Genomic DNA, 19,872 nt, shown 5'->3' with positions numbered 1-19,872 from the left:
AATGTCTGAGGGCAGGAAGACAGATGTCTCAGCTCAAGCACAAAGAACAGATTGGCCCTTCTTCTGTCTTTTTGTTCTATTCAGTCCCTCAACAGATTAGATGATGTCCATCTGCACTGGTGATCAGTTGATAGATTAAAATGTGAATCTCTTCCGTAAATACCCTTACAAACACACCTAGAAATCTGGGCATCCCTTAGTCCAGTCAAGTTGACACATAAAATTAATCATCACACAAGGAGAACAAATATGAAAATAGCCTAATTAAATAGGTGGCTAGACCTAGCTCTTTAATAGAAGCAAAATAAGAAAGCCACAGAACCCAATACATACACTAGAGTATCAGGCGCCTTCAGTAGAATATATCTTGGAAGTTTGAAAAACAATACTTTAAACAGAATTGCATATTTTATTTAAAAAATAATAGCAAATGTAGGCAGAACACAAATTTCTATTAAGAACAGAAGTTTATTAAATGTTTTATAGTAAAATATTGAGTCCACTCTATTAAAATACACAAGCTTGGTGTTCTAACAAGTAACATTGACTCAATTCAGGGAAGCTCATGATGCCAACACAGGGGGAATTGTGGGGAGCTACGAACAGAAATATATCTTCCTTCTCCTTTTCCACAATAGCTGCAATAATACAGATGCTCAGAAAAGTTAGGCATTGGGAAGAACCTGTAAAATTTCCTGAGTATTCCATTAAGCATCTCTTACAATTAAATATTACCTTAATGGAAAACATGAACATTTTCTGATGGAAACATTCATTTTCACATTTGTTATCTTCAATAATTGAGAGCCACAATCCCAAAAATGTATTACACCATAAGAAAGTCTTTGGGGTCTTCATAAGGCTTTCCAGCACAAGGTACGTTTCAAGGCAATTTGTCAAGGACTAAATTTTCTTGAGTCACCAAGCTAGTGATAAACAAAGATAAAAAGGTTAGCTGATTATTTTCCAAAGAACAGGATCTAAAAAATCTTGAGGGGAAAGAAGGATGTGGGAATGAATGGATGCTGGATGATAAAAGAGATGGCTAGGAAAGATACTGAGATTAGTTAGCATTAACTAACCCATAGTGTAATTTTGTGACTAATCAACATCTTCTTCATGTATATAATTATTTCAAGATAGCATTCCTACAAACTAAATTGGTTCATTCCTTTTTCAAGTTAGTTGCAAAGAAATTTTGATTCTGAATATCTAAAGTTATGGCTAATAGCATTTTGATATTTACCCCTAAGAATAACTAGCATTCTCAGCCATGGCTCTTGAATACATGGTTTCTTGATAAAATATCACTAAAATAGAATTAATAATAAAAAAAGATATACCTACCCAGAGCTCAGGGTACTAGTCACAACCAACCTAAATAATTCCTATCAATTAGTTCACATAGAACTAAACCAATTTCACCAATTCACATTATTTAGCACACCCAGAAACTAGATCTTTCTCCTTTTAAATAATTTACCCAATTTTGTAAAAAAAAAAAAAAAAGCAGTTGTTTAGAAAATCACACCTTAGATTTGTACTCATGCTCATTTATAAGTTTATATTGAGTCTTGGGCCTAAATTTGGTACTTCGAGTCCGCACTTTGGTACCCTACCTTTTCCTAACTGGACACTTGATTCTTGCAGATGACCATCAGTGAAAGAACTTGAAAGTAAAGAAAGGGAATTTTAGTAGAGATGGAAGTGTTCTGTGTTCATATTGAGCGAAGAGATACTGCTTTCAAAGGAAGGGAGAATATAAAATCATGTGTGATCATAGAAAGTCTTGCAATCATAAGTAACCCAAACATACAGCCGTCTCCACCACAGAATTAAGCAACCAGGTCTAACCCACTACAGACTATTTGATTAAAAAGGCTTATAACCCATACTTTAACATGGAAACACTGGTGAAAATAGTTTTAAAATATATAGCCTTGTAAAATGATACATTTTTGAACATTAAAACCTCGTTTCAGAAGTTCCCCGCTTTAGGTTGTTACTCAAAAACTCATCATGTTCAAAACTCAAATTGTTATGAGATCTTGAAATCATGAGAAGCTTCTCCTTATTGGTAAAGTCTTTTTTGATCGCAGCTTGGGGCACAAGCAGCCTCTCCATGGGGTCCTCTTTATTCTCTAGTTTCATGTATCCTTTGCTGTTGCTTCGATCCAACCGAGGCCAACTTGGGTGTTTCCGTTGTTCTGCCTGAACAGTTAGGGTGGAGGGACCCCTGTCCAAGTCTAAGGATTTTGAATGTGACGAGAGCAAATGTAAAGATGTGTTGGACCCAAACTGTCTTCTAGCAGCCCCAGGAGACAAGAGCTGTCCAGCCCCGGGTCCGAGGGCCACGGAAGACTTGTACTGGCTCGACAATGACTCCCCAATGGAATTATTCCTTGGGAACACCATGCTGACTGGCTGGAAGGACTCACCGGCATTGGGCAAAGGGACCATGAGGGAATCCATTGACAAATTCCTTGACCTACTTTTGAGGTTCTCAGCATCTTCAGTGATGTTATCTATACTGGGCTCATCAATAACACAGTTATTAAGTTTGATCACAGGCAATGTAAAAGCACTGATGGACGATGACACAATTGATTTGGTTTCACATTTCTTAGGGCCACTGGTCTTATCATCTGTTGTCTTGGAGGGAGGTGGATAGAGGCCAAAGACAGAGACGGAGCTGTCCGAAAGCAAAGGTGGCATGAGATGCCCCAAACTCTTATTTTCGTTTAGCGCAAGTTCATCCTCCTCGACAGAGCTGTCCATCCAAAAACTGCTCCTAAAACCCGAGAAAGAGGCAACGGTATTTGCTGCCAGTCTCGAGGCACAGGAGCTCCCATTCTGCTTTACTTCTGCGTCTGCCATCAAACCAGTGTAGATGCCATTCATATGCTTTTGCTCCTTGATCCTCAGCGTGTGGATGTCGATGACTGTGGAATAGATATCCCTCATGTGTATGATCTTGGTTTCTTTGTCACGGTTCTCATGAAGAATGGCATTAGCACAAATGAAAATGAAAATGCCAATCCCCATGGTGAAAGGGCCAAGCATTTTCATTTTGTCAGAATGCAGATGTTGCTCAAAGAAACGGACCACCACGCCACCTTGGTTCCGAATGACCTGAGTCTCGTTGGTTGACAGTGTTGTCTCAGCATCAATAAAATGTTCTTTTTGGGGCCAATATCCAAGGACTGCCATTGCAATTCCTACAATGGAGATAAGCACTCCTAAAATGAGGAAAAAACCAGATGGGGAATAAAGCCGGATTTTGCCTCGAACCACCACGACATCGGCCTGAGGCCGCCGCCTGACGGGTTTCTTCACTTGGGCAGTAGGCGATGGGCTGAGGCTCACATGATGCTGCGACCTGGCAGAGTCTTGCCTTTTCAAGGCGGCCAGGCCAGTTATCACTCCACCGGTTGCTATCATAGCTCAGCCTTTTGCTCTGAAAAGAAGGAAAAGAGATGATAATCTAGTATGTTCCGGGACACGCTCACCAGTTCAACAAGTATTTATATGTTTTTGCTGTTGTTGTTTCATATAATGAAAAGGGGCAGAGGAATATCTTTTTAATTGACATAGCTTAAGTAGAAGTTTTATTTATTGAATAACGTAAAATCCTGGAGATTTCCTTTATTGGCTGAACTGGTATCTCTAGTATTAATGAAATGTGAGCTCAAGGTATATTTTACTTAAATAATTTTTCACTTATATAAAACAGTCCCTGTGGGCGCCTGGGTGGCTCAGTCCGTTAAGCGGCTGCTTTCGGCTCAGGTCATGATCCTGGGGTCTTGGGATCAAGCCCCACATCTGGCTCCCTGCTCAGCGGAGAGCCTATTTCTCCCTCTCCATCTGCCTGTCACTCTGCCTACTTGTGCTCTCTCTCTGTCTCTCTCTCTGTCAAATAAATAAATAAAATCTTAAAAAAAAAAAAAAAAGTCCCTGGTCACAAGGCTCTCTCTCTTTCTCACACACACACACACACCCGTGCGCGTAGGTGCACACAAGCACACCATCTTAAATTATCTGTGTTGTTTTAAAGAAATGGGATAATAGGCCCAAACCATCAAACCCTAGACTTACGAAGAAAATACATTCCAGCAACTCACAGTTTAAAACCCATTCTTGTGAAAGTCACCAGTGAACTCTTAACTCCCACATTTCATTTCTCCCGCTCCATTCTCAACCTCCCTATTTCTCTGTGTCCATGAACACTGCTGACCCCTCCTTCCTTGAAAATCTCTCTTCTCCAGTCTTTTGTGATCCTAAGTCTGGCTCTTCCCTGACCTCACTGACTACTTCAATTTTGGCTCATCTTCCCTCACCTACATGTAGACCACCTTCCCGAGAGCCCTATCTTTGGCCGTCTTCTCTTTATATCCTCCCTTGGAGTTCACACCCACTCCTACACCAGCCACCATTACCTCTGTGCTAATGAATCCCAAGCCTGTCTTTCAGACTGTAGCCTGAGTTCCCATTTCACATCTCCGCCTCACCACTGGGGAGCACATGTACATTCATGTACCATTAGCAAAGCTGAACCCACCTTCCTCCAGGCCTGCTTGACTTGTCTGACTTCCTTAATGGTGTCACTTCTTAGGTTTGACTCTTCATAATTATCTTTAACTCCTCCCTTTCTTCTTCCTCTCATCTTCTCATCAGGTTCTAAATCCTAGAAATGTTCACTACCTGATGTCTCTCAATTCAACCCTCCATTCCAATCCTACCCCTCCCAGCCCAGGGCAGCTCGTAGTACCTCTTACTAGACCGTTATAATAACCTCCCAGCTGGCCTTCCAAACTCCAATTTCTCTTCCTCCAGTCAAGCTTTTACGCTGAGTACAGATTAATTATCTGATTAATTATCCTCAAACACAGCTCTGAAATTGTTTAAAGAGTGGAATAATGGATAAACATTCCCCATTACCTAGCAGAGTTAAATCTGGGATTTCAGACCCAGGGAATTTAGCTTTATCAGTAACTGCTCCCTTTCATTTACATAAAACTAAAACCTAACAATGTTCCCTGTATTTTGTAACTGTACTATTTCTGAGGCTTTGTTAATAATGTTTCATTCATCTAAATTCCCCTTACCCTCCACACCACATTGCACATATTAACATCTGGCTAGTCATCAAAGCTCATATCCCATTTCCTTTAGAAAGCCTTCTTTGTCTCACTCAGCAAATCCCACCCGAGCCCTCATTTCTCAGTGCATTTTAGCAAGTATTCTATGGCACTTGCTGCATTATAATGTCTCAGCTCTCTCAATTCTTGTGGTCCAATATCAAGTTCAATTCATATTTTTATTACCAAAAACATTCAATATAATAACTTGCACATAGCCAGTGTTCAAGAAACATGCTAAAACGTTCAGTAAGAGAATAATTCTTTTCCTGATTATTTGTTGGATGACCATCACATTATTATACTAACTTTCCTAGTTAAAAATATGAACAAACAAAATTAATACCAAAACAAAAAGCAACATGTTGTGAGTTGGTAAAATATTTGTCATTATTTGTAAGAATAGCTCTCAAGCTGCCAGATCTGGCTGGTAGGAAACAGAGGATATTTTAGGACTCACAGGTCTCTGGCAAATTTTTGAGAGGGTTTCTTCATGGCATCAAATCTCATCTTGTGAAATTGAGCCCTCCTTTTGAATTCCTATTTATGATTTCTGAATTGTGTTTAAATAACCAGGATTGTGGATGGTATCTACACTTTAAGCTAGCTGAACAAGCTGGTGAGTAAATCCAGCCTTCTTTGGAATTATAACTAGGATTAAAATAGTTTAATACTGAAAGAACAAGCTATACTGTGACCCATAGCATAAGTCTATGAAATTTATCAAAGCAGACATACTGCAGTTCAGAATTTCTCCCCAACCTTGGCTACCACGGAGCTTAGTGTCAACCTATGTTTTCTTGACCCCAAAACAGTTTCAAATGTTTGAATAAAATAATTTGATTAGACAGAAGCCATCTAACTCAGTTACTTCCCTGTAGCAGGATGAGGATTCAGCTTGCGATCCTTCTGAACAGAATGAAAACAAGGCAAAGGCTTTCATCTGCTTTGAAAGACACCACCGTGAATTACCCTTCCATACAGAGTCCCCGTCCACCTCCATTTATTAAAACATTTCTGCTAGCATTACCATTCTCCATTCCTGAGGCTGACAGAGGAGAGGGGGCTGGAAGAGAGAATTGTATTTGAGAAAGATGGATGAGGATAAGAAGGCAGAAAAGAACAACAGTGAGTGGGCTTTGTGAGTAAGCAAGCTGGTTAGACTAGACAGGAAGGAAAAGCAAGGGTAGTCTAAGTGCAAAAACTCACAGCAAAAGGAAGGAGAAAAGAGTCTGGGCAGAGTTTAGAAATCAAGAACAGGGTAGGGGGAAATGAAAGGATGTCATGGCTTCTTCAACCAGGCTGCCCTGGCCAGGCCGAGACAGGGGCACCATGACTCTCAAGGATCAGCAAGCTCAGGGTAGGTGCCAATACCTTTCTTTAGTGAGCTGTTGTTATGACTGGGCCCAAAGTGACCCGGAGGGGAAAGCAAAGGTGCTTAAACGCAGTCACTGCTTCAAAGAACTTGAACCCCAGTGCAGGAGCTGGTTTATCTCCCTAAAACAGAATTAATACCCCTAGAATGAAAGTTTCTATCATGGCGGAGCTTTACAGCAGCTTCCCACAGGTGAAAGCTTTCTAACTTGAATCACAGTGAAAAGTCAAATGAATAGTATTTCAGGTAAGGTCAAGAGAAAGCAAGGCTGGAGCACAGAGCCCTGGTCTGCCCCTAGCACCCGGCTCAGCACTGAGGGAGGAAACCAGGTAAGGCTCGAGAGGAAAGGGAAGGCCAGGTCTTGGAAGGTAGCAAGGGTCACTCCCAAGTACCTGAATATTCCATTCACATGCGCCGGGGTTGGAGTAAGACACAAATACTGGTGTTATTTTAATCTTAGGAAAATTAATCTCAACTTGTAGACCGAAGCAGTAACAAGGGACTGACCCTGGGAACAACATAAAGATGCTAATGGCAGTTCTGCGATAAGAAGCCCGTGGAACTGTAAACGTGGAGAGAGTATATGCTCAGGCCTCTGCACCCCCAAACCGCAATGTCAACTTGGTTTACGGTGTTCAGTCTATGCGAAAGCGGCCTAAATCTTTTTTTTTTTTTTTTTTTTTAATTTATGCTGCAAAGCCACATCCCCTCCATCCTACACTTCTTTGACTGTGTGTGTGCTCTCTACCATCCCAGGGCGGGCCGGGGACTTATTTCCTTAAAGATCCAAGTGAAGAATTTTACTAACTGAATTTCATTCTGTTAACTTGGGCACAGAGTTTGTGTTTCCCAATCTCTCTGGATCCAAAGCTTTACCTAAACTTTTGGAACTTGAAGGAAGCCCTGTGGTATTCCAATAGAGACCTTCTCCTAAGAGGGTGCTGTTAGTTTGTGTAGATATTCTCTCATATAATTAGTAAACACCAACATCTGGTATTGCAGTTATAGCAGAAGACTCAAAATAGGTTTTCTGGCCTCAAGAATATAATGATCAGGAGCTACCTTTTTGAGGAGGCCATTTGACTAGTTATAAATAAACCTAACTAGAGGGTCAGCCACACTCACTTTCCATGTTCTCCAAAAGGTATCATGATTTTGTCAGAAGTCAAACTAAAAAACAGGTATGAATATAATCATCTGTTGACAACCAAAAAAAAAAAATTAGTTTGGGTTAACTTTTAGCTACACATTCATCAGCCTATTTTCCATTCCCAGGGCTTGTGAGTCACCACAACGTTGCCTGCCACAGCTAACAAGACAACCGGCTTATCATTTACACCTGCACCTTCTTCCTCACTGGGCAAACCAGCTCCCTGCGGGGCTGTCTCTGGCCCTTCACCATCTTACCCATTCATTGTAGATCTCAGAAATCATCAGTAGGGATTCAATCTCAGTGGCTACCTTTCTCCCTGCAGATGTAGACTCTTGCACTCACTCGTGCACCCCATTCTTATCTACTCGCCTACCTGGGGCTCATCTTCCCTCTGGACCATGCTTATTCTACCCCCTCAACCAAAAGCTCTTTCTCCTTGACTGAGCAGATCTCTGCTTTGCATATCAAATGTTAAACCCACACCATCACGTCTCTCTGTCACGCTTAACCTCTCCTACTCTTGCTCTGCTAATCATTTTAAAAGCCGTGTTGTTGTCCTTCACCCACGTCACAAGCTTAAGCACATTGTGGAACTGGCTCTTCAGGGGGTTCTTCCACACTTAGGATTCACATCCTCACGGAAGCTTATTCCTGTACTCTTATGTCCTCTTCTGACCACACTGACCTACTGTTCTGACCACAGTGTGAGCCTCCCACACAGCAGATGTGGTTCCAGATGCATCCACACACTTCCATCTGAGATAATAAGTAAGTATACTTGCAGAGTTGAGAGACGTTAGAAGTCTTTGAATCAGACATTCCTTTTAACCAGCTAAGAGACAGGAATGCTGTCTAAGATCCAACAAGGAGGTACACAAAGAATAGGACTGGAATTCAAGTTTTCAGACCCCCGGGCCAATGTTCATTCTTTAGGTTAAATATTCCTCTTCTTATTGTTTTACATGCTATCCCAATGCCTCACAGAATGCCGGGAACGTGATAAATGCTCAGCAAGTTTCTCTGTTGACTATAAATCGACTTAAGGAATTTCAGTCTATGACTGAAATGTGCTAGAGACCAGGGACACTGAGTTAATAACATCTGGTCCTTGATTTCAAGGAGTATGGAGTCCAGTCAAAGAGCAGTAAAGTACATATTTAAAATGAAATGAACTAATGGCTATGATGATGGACTTATCCTGGAGAATGCTCTTCTACACTATCTGGAGGAAGCAGGGGGAGGCTTCCAAGAAGTGGCAGGAGTGGAGACTTGGTTTATCAGTAGGAGTTCGCCATGCAAACAGATTCGAACTCATTTGTGTTCTTCACTGTTTCACAACGGTCCTCACACCAGGGTTTTTCTTCATCTTCTCAGCTGAAGGATGCTTATTGTCCTAAATATATTTGATATTGTCTTACTTCTATGTTCGAATTTTTATTCTTATCTCAACGTTTTAAAAATTCACCAGAATATGAGGCTATCTGCCAAAAGGAAGTGAAAATTAATCTATGCCTTCAGGACCAAACAAAAACATTATGTAAAAACCCCATGTGGTATCCACAAATGTAACAGATGGAAATATTTTCTGTTCAAGCTAGAATAGTTTTAGGACTTTCTTCCCAGTAGAGACATTTTAAACTTTCAGACTGGGATTTTTATTCTATATCCTTACCAGGGTTGGAAGAGAAAATTTCTATGGGTGACTAATATTTCAATCATATTAAAGTTTAAAAAATAAGAATAGAGTAGAAATCATTTTTTAATGTGTAGCAAAATGGTTTTGCACATGGACACTGGAATCACAGAAACCTGATAGCCAGGCAACGTTGGACAGTTTTTTTTGTTTGTTTGTTTGTTTGTTTTTAAGATTTATTCATTGGGCACCTGGGTGGCTCAGTTTGTTAAGTGTCTGCCTTTGGCTCAGGTCATGATTCCAGGGTCCTGGGATCAAGCCCCACATTGGGCTCCCTGCTCAGCAGGGAGTCTGCTTCCCCCTCTGCCCCTCCCCCCAGCTCATGTGCTCTTTCTCTCTCAAAAATAAATAAATAAAATCTTTAAAAAAAGAGATTTATTTATTTATCTTAGAGAAAGAGAGAGAGAGTGTGTGTGAGTATGCAAGCAGGGGGAAGGGCAGAGGGAGAGGGAGAGAATCTCTAGCAGACTACGCACTGAGCCCAGAGCCCGACGCAGGGCTCGATCTCATGACCCTGAGATCATGTCCTGAGCTGAAATGAAGAGTCAGATGCTTAATTGACAGAGCCACCCAGGCACCCCTTAGACAAGTTGTTTTAAATTCTTATCTCAGTTCCTCTATCTGTAAAATGGCAAAAACCTTCTTTACTACATAGTATATAGTGTACTGGAGGCAGAAGACCAGGCAGGAAAGGCTTGAATTCCTCCACACCACTTAATAGCCACAATTGAGAAATTGACTCAACTTCCGGGATCCTCAGTGTCCTCATCTGTAAAATGGGGATAGTAACAATACCTGTAAGGTTCTTGTAGAGCAAAGGAAATAATGAACGTGAAGCACAACTCAGTATCTGGGAACTAAGGTCCACATTAGTGACGTCAGCTGTGCCTATTGTAAGGTCACGTTAAGGATAAAATGAAGCGATATCTATGAAATGTTTACTATAGTGTTGATTGTAATAAATTCTCAATAAACAATAGCTATTTTTATTAACTCTTCATTGCTCAGTACCATTAACTTTTTCATTGATCTGCTAGGCAAACCAAAATATATTTCAATATACTAAGTGAAATAATTAATGACGGCTCACTGTACATGGAGAGGAAATTATGATTGCAAGTCTGTACTGGGACTTAGAGTCAAAACAATCTGAATGGAGACTGTGTATTTCAGTGGCAGAAGCATTAATAATTTGATAGTTACGAAGAGAAGAGCTGCATTTATATAAGAGAGAGGCAGGTGGGGGATTATATAAAGCATGCCTTTCTTTTTAATTGTATTTCTTCAGATTTGGAGACCTGTTTTGAGACAAAAAAAATAAAAGCAATAATAAAAATGAAGTAGGAAAACCCAAACCAGTTCATCTGATGTTTTTACTTATCTTAATGATGCAGTTGAACCAAACACACGAGTATCTGATCAATCCTGCAAGCACCGTTCTGCTTCCATTGGGACCCTTGGACATAAAACAGACTGAAAGTGATATGGGGCTTGGGGATATGGGGACTAGAGAATTTGCCATAAGGGTGATATAAAGGGAAAATTGCAAAATGTTAATTTTGTGACAAGAGGTTTACGCTATGATTTTGTGTATACACCATGAAAACCTTTGCTGGTCTGCCTTGGAGAGAAGGGTATCTTACTATTCAGTATCATTCCACAGCTGCATGAGTGCTGGAACCAAAGGGAGATACAGAATTTTTTATAATTAGCAGAATGAGACTCAAGTCCTTAAATATAAAATACCACTTTATGGTCGAGTACATCCTACACATGCAGAAAATGCTAGAACACAGAAAGTGCTTGGAAATCTATACATGTTCTTTGTTACCGAAGCCAGCCTGACAAAGTGTAAAATATGGGCCCAAACCAATTACAGACTGTGTAACAATGACATGGAACTGCTCTCCCAGGACTAAAAGCCACGAAGCTCAGGAACACAAAAGTCTTCAGGAGGCCAAGTAACAGATCCATAATGAGCTGTTAGACAAAGTCCTGCTGAGCCCCAGTGGGAGACATTTTCCACGGGAACAGAAGAAATTTAGAAGCTTATTTCCCCCAAAGTGGAAATATGCTCCCTGCCTCGTACCCCAATTCCTCAAACCCGGACAAGCCCTCACAGGCACTTACTGACACTCCCTGTTCCCGGCGCGTCTGGGCAGGAAGTCGGCTTGAAGTGGACGCGCAGAAGCTATTGTTAAATAAGTCACAGATTTACTAATGCAGGAAATTAGCGGAGATATTCCTGGATAAAGAGCTGAAACACCTGAAACCCCAGGACGGACTTTGTATACAGGTTTCTCTTCTGCAGAAGAACGTCTCCGGTAACTTCGCTTAGAGGTGTGGTGACAGTGGTTTGGAGACAGCACTGGTAAGGGAGACTCCAATGTATTAATAACCTTTCTAGGGACCTTAAATGTCCAGAAAGTCCCAAACACACTGTTGACATTTCTACAGGGCAAAGGGGGGAAAGGGCTGAAGCCTGGTAGTAAGTTTCAATTCTACTTGCTCTACTTTCTGCAAAATGTCTTCTGCAAGTCCACCAGCTCTGTATGTAATGCAGCTGGGCTAACACTGTTAAGGATGCCAAACATCTTCCTTTCTTCTCTACTGCAAATGAGGAACCATTTCTCATCGAGGAAAACACCATCGAAATTAGCCATCAGCTGTGTCATCTTTTAATCCATAGTGACATACTGCACATTAAGTTTCTTATAAAATCTCCCAAACCATGGTAGCTCAAGGCGGCCACGAAGCATTTGTAAAACCCTAGGAACACATTACGAAATAATTCGAAACCTCATCATTTCCACTACAGAATTTCTTTTTCCCCCTAAGTGCAACCTGAGTAGGATCGCCCTTCAGGCAAGGGAGAAAAAGGTATGAGAGGCGGCCTCGTGAGAGAGGGCAAGACCAAACTCCTCGCCGGTCACAAAAAGAATGAATCTCTTCAGCTCGGTAATACAAAAGTCTTTTAGCATTAAGGAACATAGTCTTTAGAGAAACTCCAGTAAAGGAGACAGCGGGGGTGCACGTGACTATTTCTATTTTCGTTTTCTTCATCTTTTCTCCTACTTGTACAGGTTAGCGGCAGCAAGGTGAATCGAAGAAAACAGATTTTTAGAGTTCCAATTTAAAAACAGTATTTGTTGGTCAGTTTGTCCTTCTCCCTTCCTTTCCCCTCCCCTCCCCTCCTCTCCCCGTCCCTCCCCTTTATGTGGAAGCTGCTTGTGCTCAAGGTATCCAGCAATACAAAGAGTAAGTACCTACACCCCTGGTTTCCCTCATTTCCCCATCCTAGAGGTCAGCAGAGTGTCGGATTTCTTGTAGCTCTTTAAGAAGTGGGAAGAATGTTTTCTCATTTTGTTTCTTAGAATTGATTTATGCGAACTCTTTACATATTGAGGAAACCAGCTCTCTGGTAGTGGTTAAGTCTGGCAAACACATTTAATTTATATTTTTGGTTCTTTTTTTATTGTATCCTTTATCAAACAGAAAATTTTAATTATCAGTATGTTGATTGATGGCTTCAGAGAACCATTAGAAGGATCTTCTTCAATAGAAGATTATGTTAAAAATTCTCCCATGTTGGGGCGCCTGGGTGGCACAGTTGGTTGTGTCATCCAACTCCTGATTTTAGCTCAGGTCGTGGTCTTGGAGTCATGGGACTGGGCCCTGCAGTGGGCTTCATGCTCAATGCAGAGTCTGCTTAGGAGTCTCACTCCCTCTGCCCCTCCCCCCTGTACACTTGTGTGCGTGTGTGCGTGAGTGCTCTCTCTCTCAGATAAATAAATACATCTTTAAAAAAAATTCTCCCATGTTTTCTTCCAGTAATTTTATGTTCTAATTCTGTTACATTTTAATTTTCTCATGTATCTGGATTTCTGTGTGTGTGTAAGAATACAGGTAAGGATCTAACTTGTTTACAGGAAATAAATCTATCCTCCCTTGCTTCAAAATGCAACTTCCATTGCATATTAATTTCTTATAGTTGTACTATGTACCAAATTTCATATGCATTTTGGTCAATATTAAGGTTGACCCTTCTATTCCATTAATCTAGTAATTTGCCTGAACCAAACTGATTTGATTACTACTTATAATACATATTTGGATACCTGATAAGATTATTCTCATTCTCCTGTGTCAAAAGTTTCTTGTCTATTCTTGCACATTTTATGCTGCCAGTGAACTTCAGAATTTGACTTTTACAAATCTGGCATTTTTATTGAGATCCCGCTAGATCTCTATATAAATACAGGGAGAACTGACACTGTTATACCACAGCAGCATTTTATCTAAAAGTTTTCTTTTATGTCAGAGTTGGTTTTTTTTTTTTTAAACATAGATCTTTCCCATTTCTTGTTGCTTTTTGTTTCTTGGGTATTTTGTCACTGGGTTTCTACTATATAGCAGTACGTTTTCCTGTCACTATCATTTCTGTCTTCAAGTGGTTGTCATTTGGATGTAGGAAGGCTACTGATCTTTGTGCCTTAATTTACTAAGATGTCGGGCGCCTGGGTGGCTCAGTCGTTAAGCGTCTGCCTTCGGCTCAGGTCATGATCCCAGGGTCCTGGGATCGAGTCCCACGTCGGGCTCCCTGCTTGGCAAGAAGCCTGCTTCTCCCTTTCCCATTCCCCCTGCTTGTGTTCCTGCTTTTGCTGTCTCTCTCTCTGTCAAATAAATAAATAAAATATTAAAAAAAAAAAATTTACTAAGATGTCTTACTGAACTTGTTGACTGTTTAAAAAAAAAAAAGTTTTTAGTTCATTCTCTTAAGTGTCCTAGAAGGACAATTACATCATCCAGATATATTTTTGCCTCTTCTTTCCCAATTTTAAACCTACAATTGGTATTTTCTTTTTTTTTAAAGATTTTATTTATTTGAGAGAGAGAGAGAGAGATAACGAGCAGTGGGGAGGGGCAGGGGAGAGAGAGAGAAGCAGACTCCCGGCTGAGCAAGAAGCCTGATGCGGGACTCGATCCCAGGACCTGGAGATCATGACCTGAGCCCAAGGCAGTTGCTTAACTGACAGAGCCATCCAGGCGCCCCTACAATTGGTATTTTCTAACTGTACCACCTAGGACCTGGAGAGCAAAGGTAAACAAGTAAACAATAGGGAGGTGTGGCCATTCTTGCCTGGCTCCTGGATTTAATGGGAGCGCCTATTGTTTCACCACTGAAGAAGTACCAGTCAATGACTGTGTTATGCAGAGTTTTTACCTAGACTCCAGGGGACAAAATTATGTCAGAGCTGCTGCTGGATAGGGATATGGAGGAAGTAGAAGGAAAGAGGAGGGGAAGGGCAAAGGATAGAAAAGAAGGAAGAAGGAAAGGTGGGTACAATGGAGGAAGAGAAGGAGAACCATGTTCGGTGTGTGGGGGGAATTATGGATTATTAATGCAATGTTAACTATCTGAAACCATAAATCAGTTCTATATATTTTCTTAAAAATCCTTACTTTTTTCCTTATCTTCTTAAAAAAAATTATATAAGGTCAGGAATTGTTCTGCTGGGGATGCTGGGATTACCAGATCATCTAGAAATCCTGACATTATATTAGCTGAGAGGGGAAAATCAAGAAGAATGATACACTGCATATGATGTCAGGAATAGGAAAAAAAAAAAAAACTGGAAAGAGTGCACGGCAGAAAATGATTTCAAGGGAGGTTTAACCTAACAGCAGCAAAGGATGGAACCATGTTCCTAAAAACACCATACGTACCCTTTCTACAAGGGCAGGGTATGTGGGGGTCATGTCTGAGATATTTTTAGCTTCAAATATCTGTTATACCTTATAATGGTTGCTTCACTGGAAATTTCCTGTGAGAGATGGCAATCCAAAAGAAAAATGGACAAAAGACATTCATAGTCCAGTCACAGAAAGAAAAGTACAAATGTCCAGGTAGCAAAGGAAAAGAGCAACTCAATAGGAAGGAAAGAAATGCCGACTAAAGCAATTTCAAAAGTAAAGACAGACCTTCACTTACTAATTGACAAAAAAGAAAAAGAGGGATTGATTATGTCCATTACTGGTGGGATGTAAAGAAAATAAACCCTAAAAAGCTGTCAATGAGAAGACACACTGGTACTTTTCTGAGGTTAGTTTGGGAATGACTTTCAAAAGGTTAAGTGCCCATTCCATTTGTCCCCGCCTCCCCCCTCCACCATTTCACTTCCATGACTACATCCTTTAGAAAGAGTTCCGGAAGTGCCCACAAAGCGTGTGTTCAGTGCTATGGGAATGGTAACAGCTTGGAAATCACGTAAGTGTTCATCAGGAGAAGATTGGCTAAGTCAATTATGCTGCATCTATACAACAGATTATTATACAGATATTTAAAACAATGAGTATGTACCAATGAGGAAAAATATTTACATCATATTTTTTAAAGATTATTTATTTTAGAGGTGGGGGAGGGGCCGAGGGAGAGAGAGAGAATCTCGTGGACTCCCTGCTGAGTGTGGAGCCCGACGCAGGGCTCGGTCTCACGACCCTGAGATCACGCCCTGAGCCAGAACCAAGAGTCTGACGCTCAACCGACCGAGCCACCCAGGGGCCCCTATTTACATCATATTTTTGAGATTTTAGAACAGAAATAAAGAATAAGATTCTGTTTATGTCAACCATACAGAACATGTGTTTGGATATGCACTGAAGGGATGTGGAGGGCCACCGCTAACAGGGCTTACGCGTCAAGAGCGGGACGCTCGCTTTAGGTATAACCAAATTATTCATCTTTTTGCAAAGAGCACACACTGCTTTTATTTCATTTCCATTTTGGAACTCTAATTAAGTACAGAACCAAAAAAAAAAAAAAAAAAGGATGCTTAAGCTTATAAAATAAGAGTAAAAGGCAGAGCAACCTGGTATACATTTGGATAATTTGGTGGGCTTCCTGATTTAAAATTTTGCCTTTGAGGCAAAAAACGCAAAAGTAGAGAAAATAGAAAATGGCTAAAATCACTAACCAGACTAAATCAGAAATTTAGGAATGAAAGATTTACTTACGATACATCGTAACGGTGAAGGACAGGAAACAAAGATCAACACCTGCATTTACCGGGGGCAAGTTAACATAAAGGATGAATTATGAACTGGCATCTGACTTCAAGAAATCTGTAATCTGGGATATGCTCATGGATAATGCTGTGCATTATAAAGCAAATCCTTTCTCAGGGCTGACTGGCTCACCTGTGTCCGGGTCATCCTGACTTATTCACACGGCTCCCTTCTGGCCCGCAGAGGGGCAAGGGGCTTTTTTTCTTTCCCCAAAGCTCAGTCCTCACTGACGATCTTCAGTTAATCTAACCTTACAACTTTGATTCACTTATGAAAATGGGCTTCTGTTGGAGATTAGCCTGCAACTTCAGAATTATTATTCTCATCAAGCATGCAGCCACAGAGGCTAGACAGAGATCTCCAGCCTTCATTATGAGGGAAACCGGCTCTGGGGCTCCGGAAAGGGTTCTTCCACTTAACCTGATTTGCATTCATCTCTTCAAAGAGATGAAGAAGCAAGGCTGAATTTTATTTAATTTTCATGCCCTGAAATTACATCCCTGTTCTGCCCCATCCGTTGACCCTGTTTCATCTTTTGCGTGTAGCATGGCTCTGTTGTCTATAGAGACCCAAGAGTCGTCCTAGAGGGTGAGGATCTGTTTTGGCAGGAGCTTGTGGCCGGAGTCGGGTGGGGTGGTGGTAAGGAGATGGTCCCTTGTACTCAAGGGTTACCCTGTGACTGCCCTGTCCCTGCTTAATCTGAACACAGAGAAAGTATATTTACGTGGAACTTTTCTTCAAGTGTCGACATCCTGGGGGGCTTATCTAAGATGAGTTTATGCCAAGGTTGAGCCATCCTATAAATTCACGTGGCTTCAATCTGAGTTTTAAAAATGCCTTCAATCTTCATGATTTTCATCAAAATCAGACTAATAGGGTTATAAAGATGAGTTTTTGACCTCTATGCTTTTTAGCAGTCCATCGCCTTAACCACTCGGCCACCTCGTCCCACCCTGTATGCTTTTTAAACAAATACTTAGCATTAGTTTACATTTTTGATCCTCAGTGATATCCAACCCATGGACAAACATAACTTGCTTTAATAATCAAAGTATTTTTTAGATTTGCTATAGTTACCTGCTGAACCACAGATTTTATCTGTAGCCTTTTGGAGATTAATCAAACATTTGTTGGCTTATTCATATATTGGCTCATTAAATCCTCACAACTCTGAAATGTAGGCTGTAGCTTCATGCCCATAACGTAAGGTGCCTGACAACCCCCTTATAGCAGATGAGCTAAGAGTCCAAGAAGATACATCGTAACTTACGTAGAAGTAACTGTTTCCCAGGTCTGTCGGAGCAAGTTCTGACCATACCGCTCCTGTAGCTGATCTTCCAAAGGAAAATTATGGAGAGGATTGAAATCATTGCTGACCTTGTTCAGGCTTCAGTATGCTTTGCTTTGAACCATTTACTTATAGGGCATCTGGGTTCTTTTTTATTACTTTTGACATGATGAAGAGGACTTCTTTCTTCCTAAATCCATATAAGATAATGAAGTCAAGTAATTAAATAAATCAAATCACATTCCTAATTCTTCCAGAACGATGCTGATAATTTATTCAAATTTCTCGTTCGTATTGGAAAGCAGAGAATCTCACTCATCTCTAGTTAGCACTGCTTGGGCTGCTTTTAATTCAGATCGCCACTTAGAATAATTTCAACCTTGAATGCTGCTTTATCTGAGGACCCATGCTGTGATGTCGAACGTTTACTTCTGCTGAACTCAATAGGGATTTGTGGAACACAAACCCTGCACCAGAGCTCCGCAGTGAATCTGACACCCTCTGTGCCTTTATCGAGCTGACAGCCTAGAAGCAGACCGCCAAGCAAGTACTAAGACACACTCTAGGCACAGGGATGGAAGTATTTATGGGATGCAGAGAAGGCCAAAAGGAGCCAGTGACCTTGGAGGGTGGGGGTTAGGGGAGGGAATAAGCAGCAGAGGTTTCATAAAGAAGGTGTCTTCAAAGAAGGGAGGAAGAGAAGCAGAGAGGCAGGGAGGAATTCCCAGGAGAGAAAACAGAGGCACGAGAGCCATGAGTATGGCACGAATGGACTTGCACAACTTCCCATCAGCAATCCCCAAGCAGAAGACAGAATTCAGTGGTAAAATCTCCGAGTCTTACTTGATGGAGACACCAGTCATCGTCATCATAGCTCCCCAACCCATCCCCACCTGCTCTCATAAAATAGTTGAGGACTGTGTACTGCTTAAAAGGTCATTTTAGGATTCGTTCGTATTTAAAAGGAATAAAGTTAACTAACCTGAGCTCTGCAACCTTACTGAGATCAAAGTAAATATTAGTTAAACAGGGACTTTTTAAAAATGATGAATTCCAGAAAGAAAGAAAAAAGTTTTACTCTGAATCTTTTCGAAGAGAACAGCCAAGAAGTTCAAATTATTCATCTGGAGACTTTGGGGGGAAAGTATGAAAATTGCAAAGGAAGAATGAAAAATTAGAAATGGGAAAGGAACAAGTGTTTATTGAGCTGTGATATTCTGTTAGGAACTTAATATACACTATTGTATTTAATCTTCAGAAAAATTCTGTGAGGGAGGAAAAACTGTACCATTTCACTGAGGCTCAGAGAGGGTAAGTAATTTGTTTCATGTCACACAGCCAGGAAATAGAAGAGCATGGTTTCAAATCCAGATCTGTTTAGCTCTAAGAACATGTGATTTCTCCTTCAATCATACTGCACATTAACAGAACTAGGATAAGGGGAAGAACCAGGCATGACTGCAAATGTTGAGAGAAAACAAGGAGATGAGGGGAAGAAGGAAGAATTTATGCTTATGAATTTAGAATGCAGTGAGGAAAAATATGTTATTCAAAGAAACAACAAAGTATGTCATTTAAAGAAAAAATGTTATTTAAAGAAAGAAATCATATGCATCCCTGACTTGCACAGCAGAGCGCCATGTCCTCAACAACTTGCAACTGTTGGTGATGACAGAATGAGTTCCATTTCCAACCTTTGTAAGAACCCACTTCTATAAAAATTATCAAAGCTGTAGGTGAGAAATAAACAAATTCCTCAAAAAACCCCACAAAACACACACACACACAAACCGCCCAAAACTACATCACTCAACGCATACATAAAATAAAAATCAAATACTCATTGGTATGCTGCTATAGATTTGACCAGAACTAAGGGAAAGATACTTAAAAATGACTCTTGCACCCTGAACTGATGTGAGAATATTTTAAACCCAATAGGTTTAAAGATTTAAAAGATTTTATTTTTCCCCTAAAGTGTCATATGGACAAACTAAGGAAATATCAGCAAAAGGTTTTTTTTTTTATTAGTTAGCAGTGTTTATGTAAAAGTGTTTTCTCTCTCTTTAGAGGAGAATTCGGCAACATGTACTTTTTTGACCCCTCTTGATCATATTAACACAACCGATATTTGACCAACCAATCATGGTACACTCAAAC

At 40.6% G+C, this 19,872-nt stretch overlaps 1 protein-coding gene across 3 annotated transcripts in view; it reads right to left on the bottom strand.

The window, feature by feature from the left end:
* Positions 1–250: 250 nt before the first annotated feature.
* The window catches only part of TMEM200A (transmembrane protein 200A), a 70,734-nt gene continuing 51,112 nt past the window's right edge, over positions 251–19,872 (bottom strand). For 2 of the 3 annotated variants that reach the window (XM_081828997.1, XM_006736653.3), the window contains exon 2: positions 251–3,457. In XM_081828997.1, coding sequence (XP_081685123.1) covers positions 1,966–3,441 — 1,476 coding nt within the window. In that variant the 5' untranslated portion in view covers positions 3,442–3,457 and the 3' untranslated portion in view covers positions 251–1,965. Of the gene's footprint in view, positions 3,458–17,694; positions 17,903–19,872 lie in introns of all 3 variants that reach the window. The other variant, XM_081828996.1, reaches the window with a different exon arrangement.

This window comes from Leptonychotes weddellii, chromosome 8, assembly GCF_054177405.1.
Source record: "Leptonychotes weddellii isolate Sample4059 chromosome 8, ASM5417740v2, whole genome shotgun sequence".
Classification (NCBI taxonomy): domain Eukaryota; kingdom Metazoa; phylum Chordata; class Mammalia; order Carnivora; family Phocidae; genus Leptonychotes; species Leptonychotes weddellii.
The sequence above is the reverse complement of the archived record's forward strand: the minus strand, read 5'-3'. Positions and strand labels throughout refer to the sequence as shown.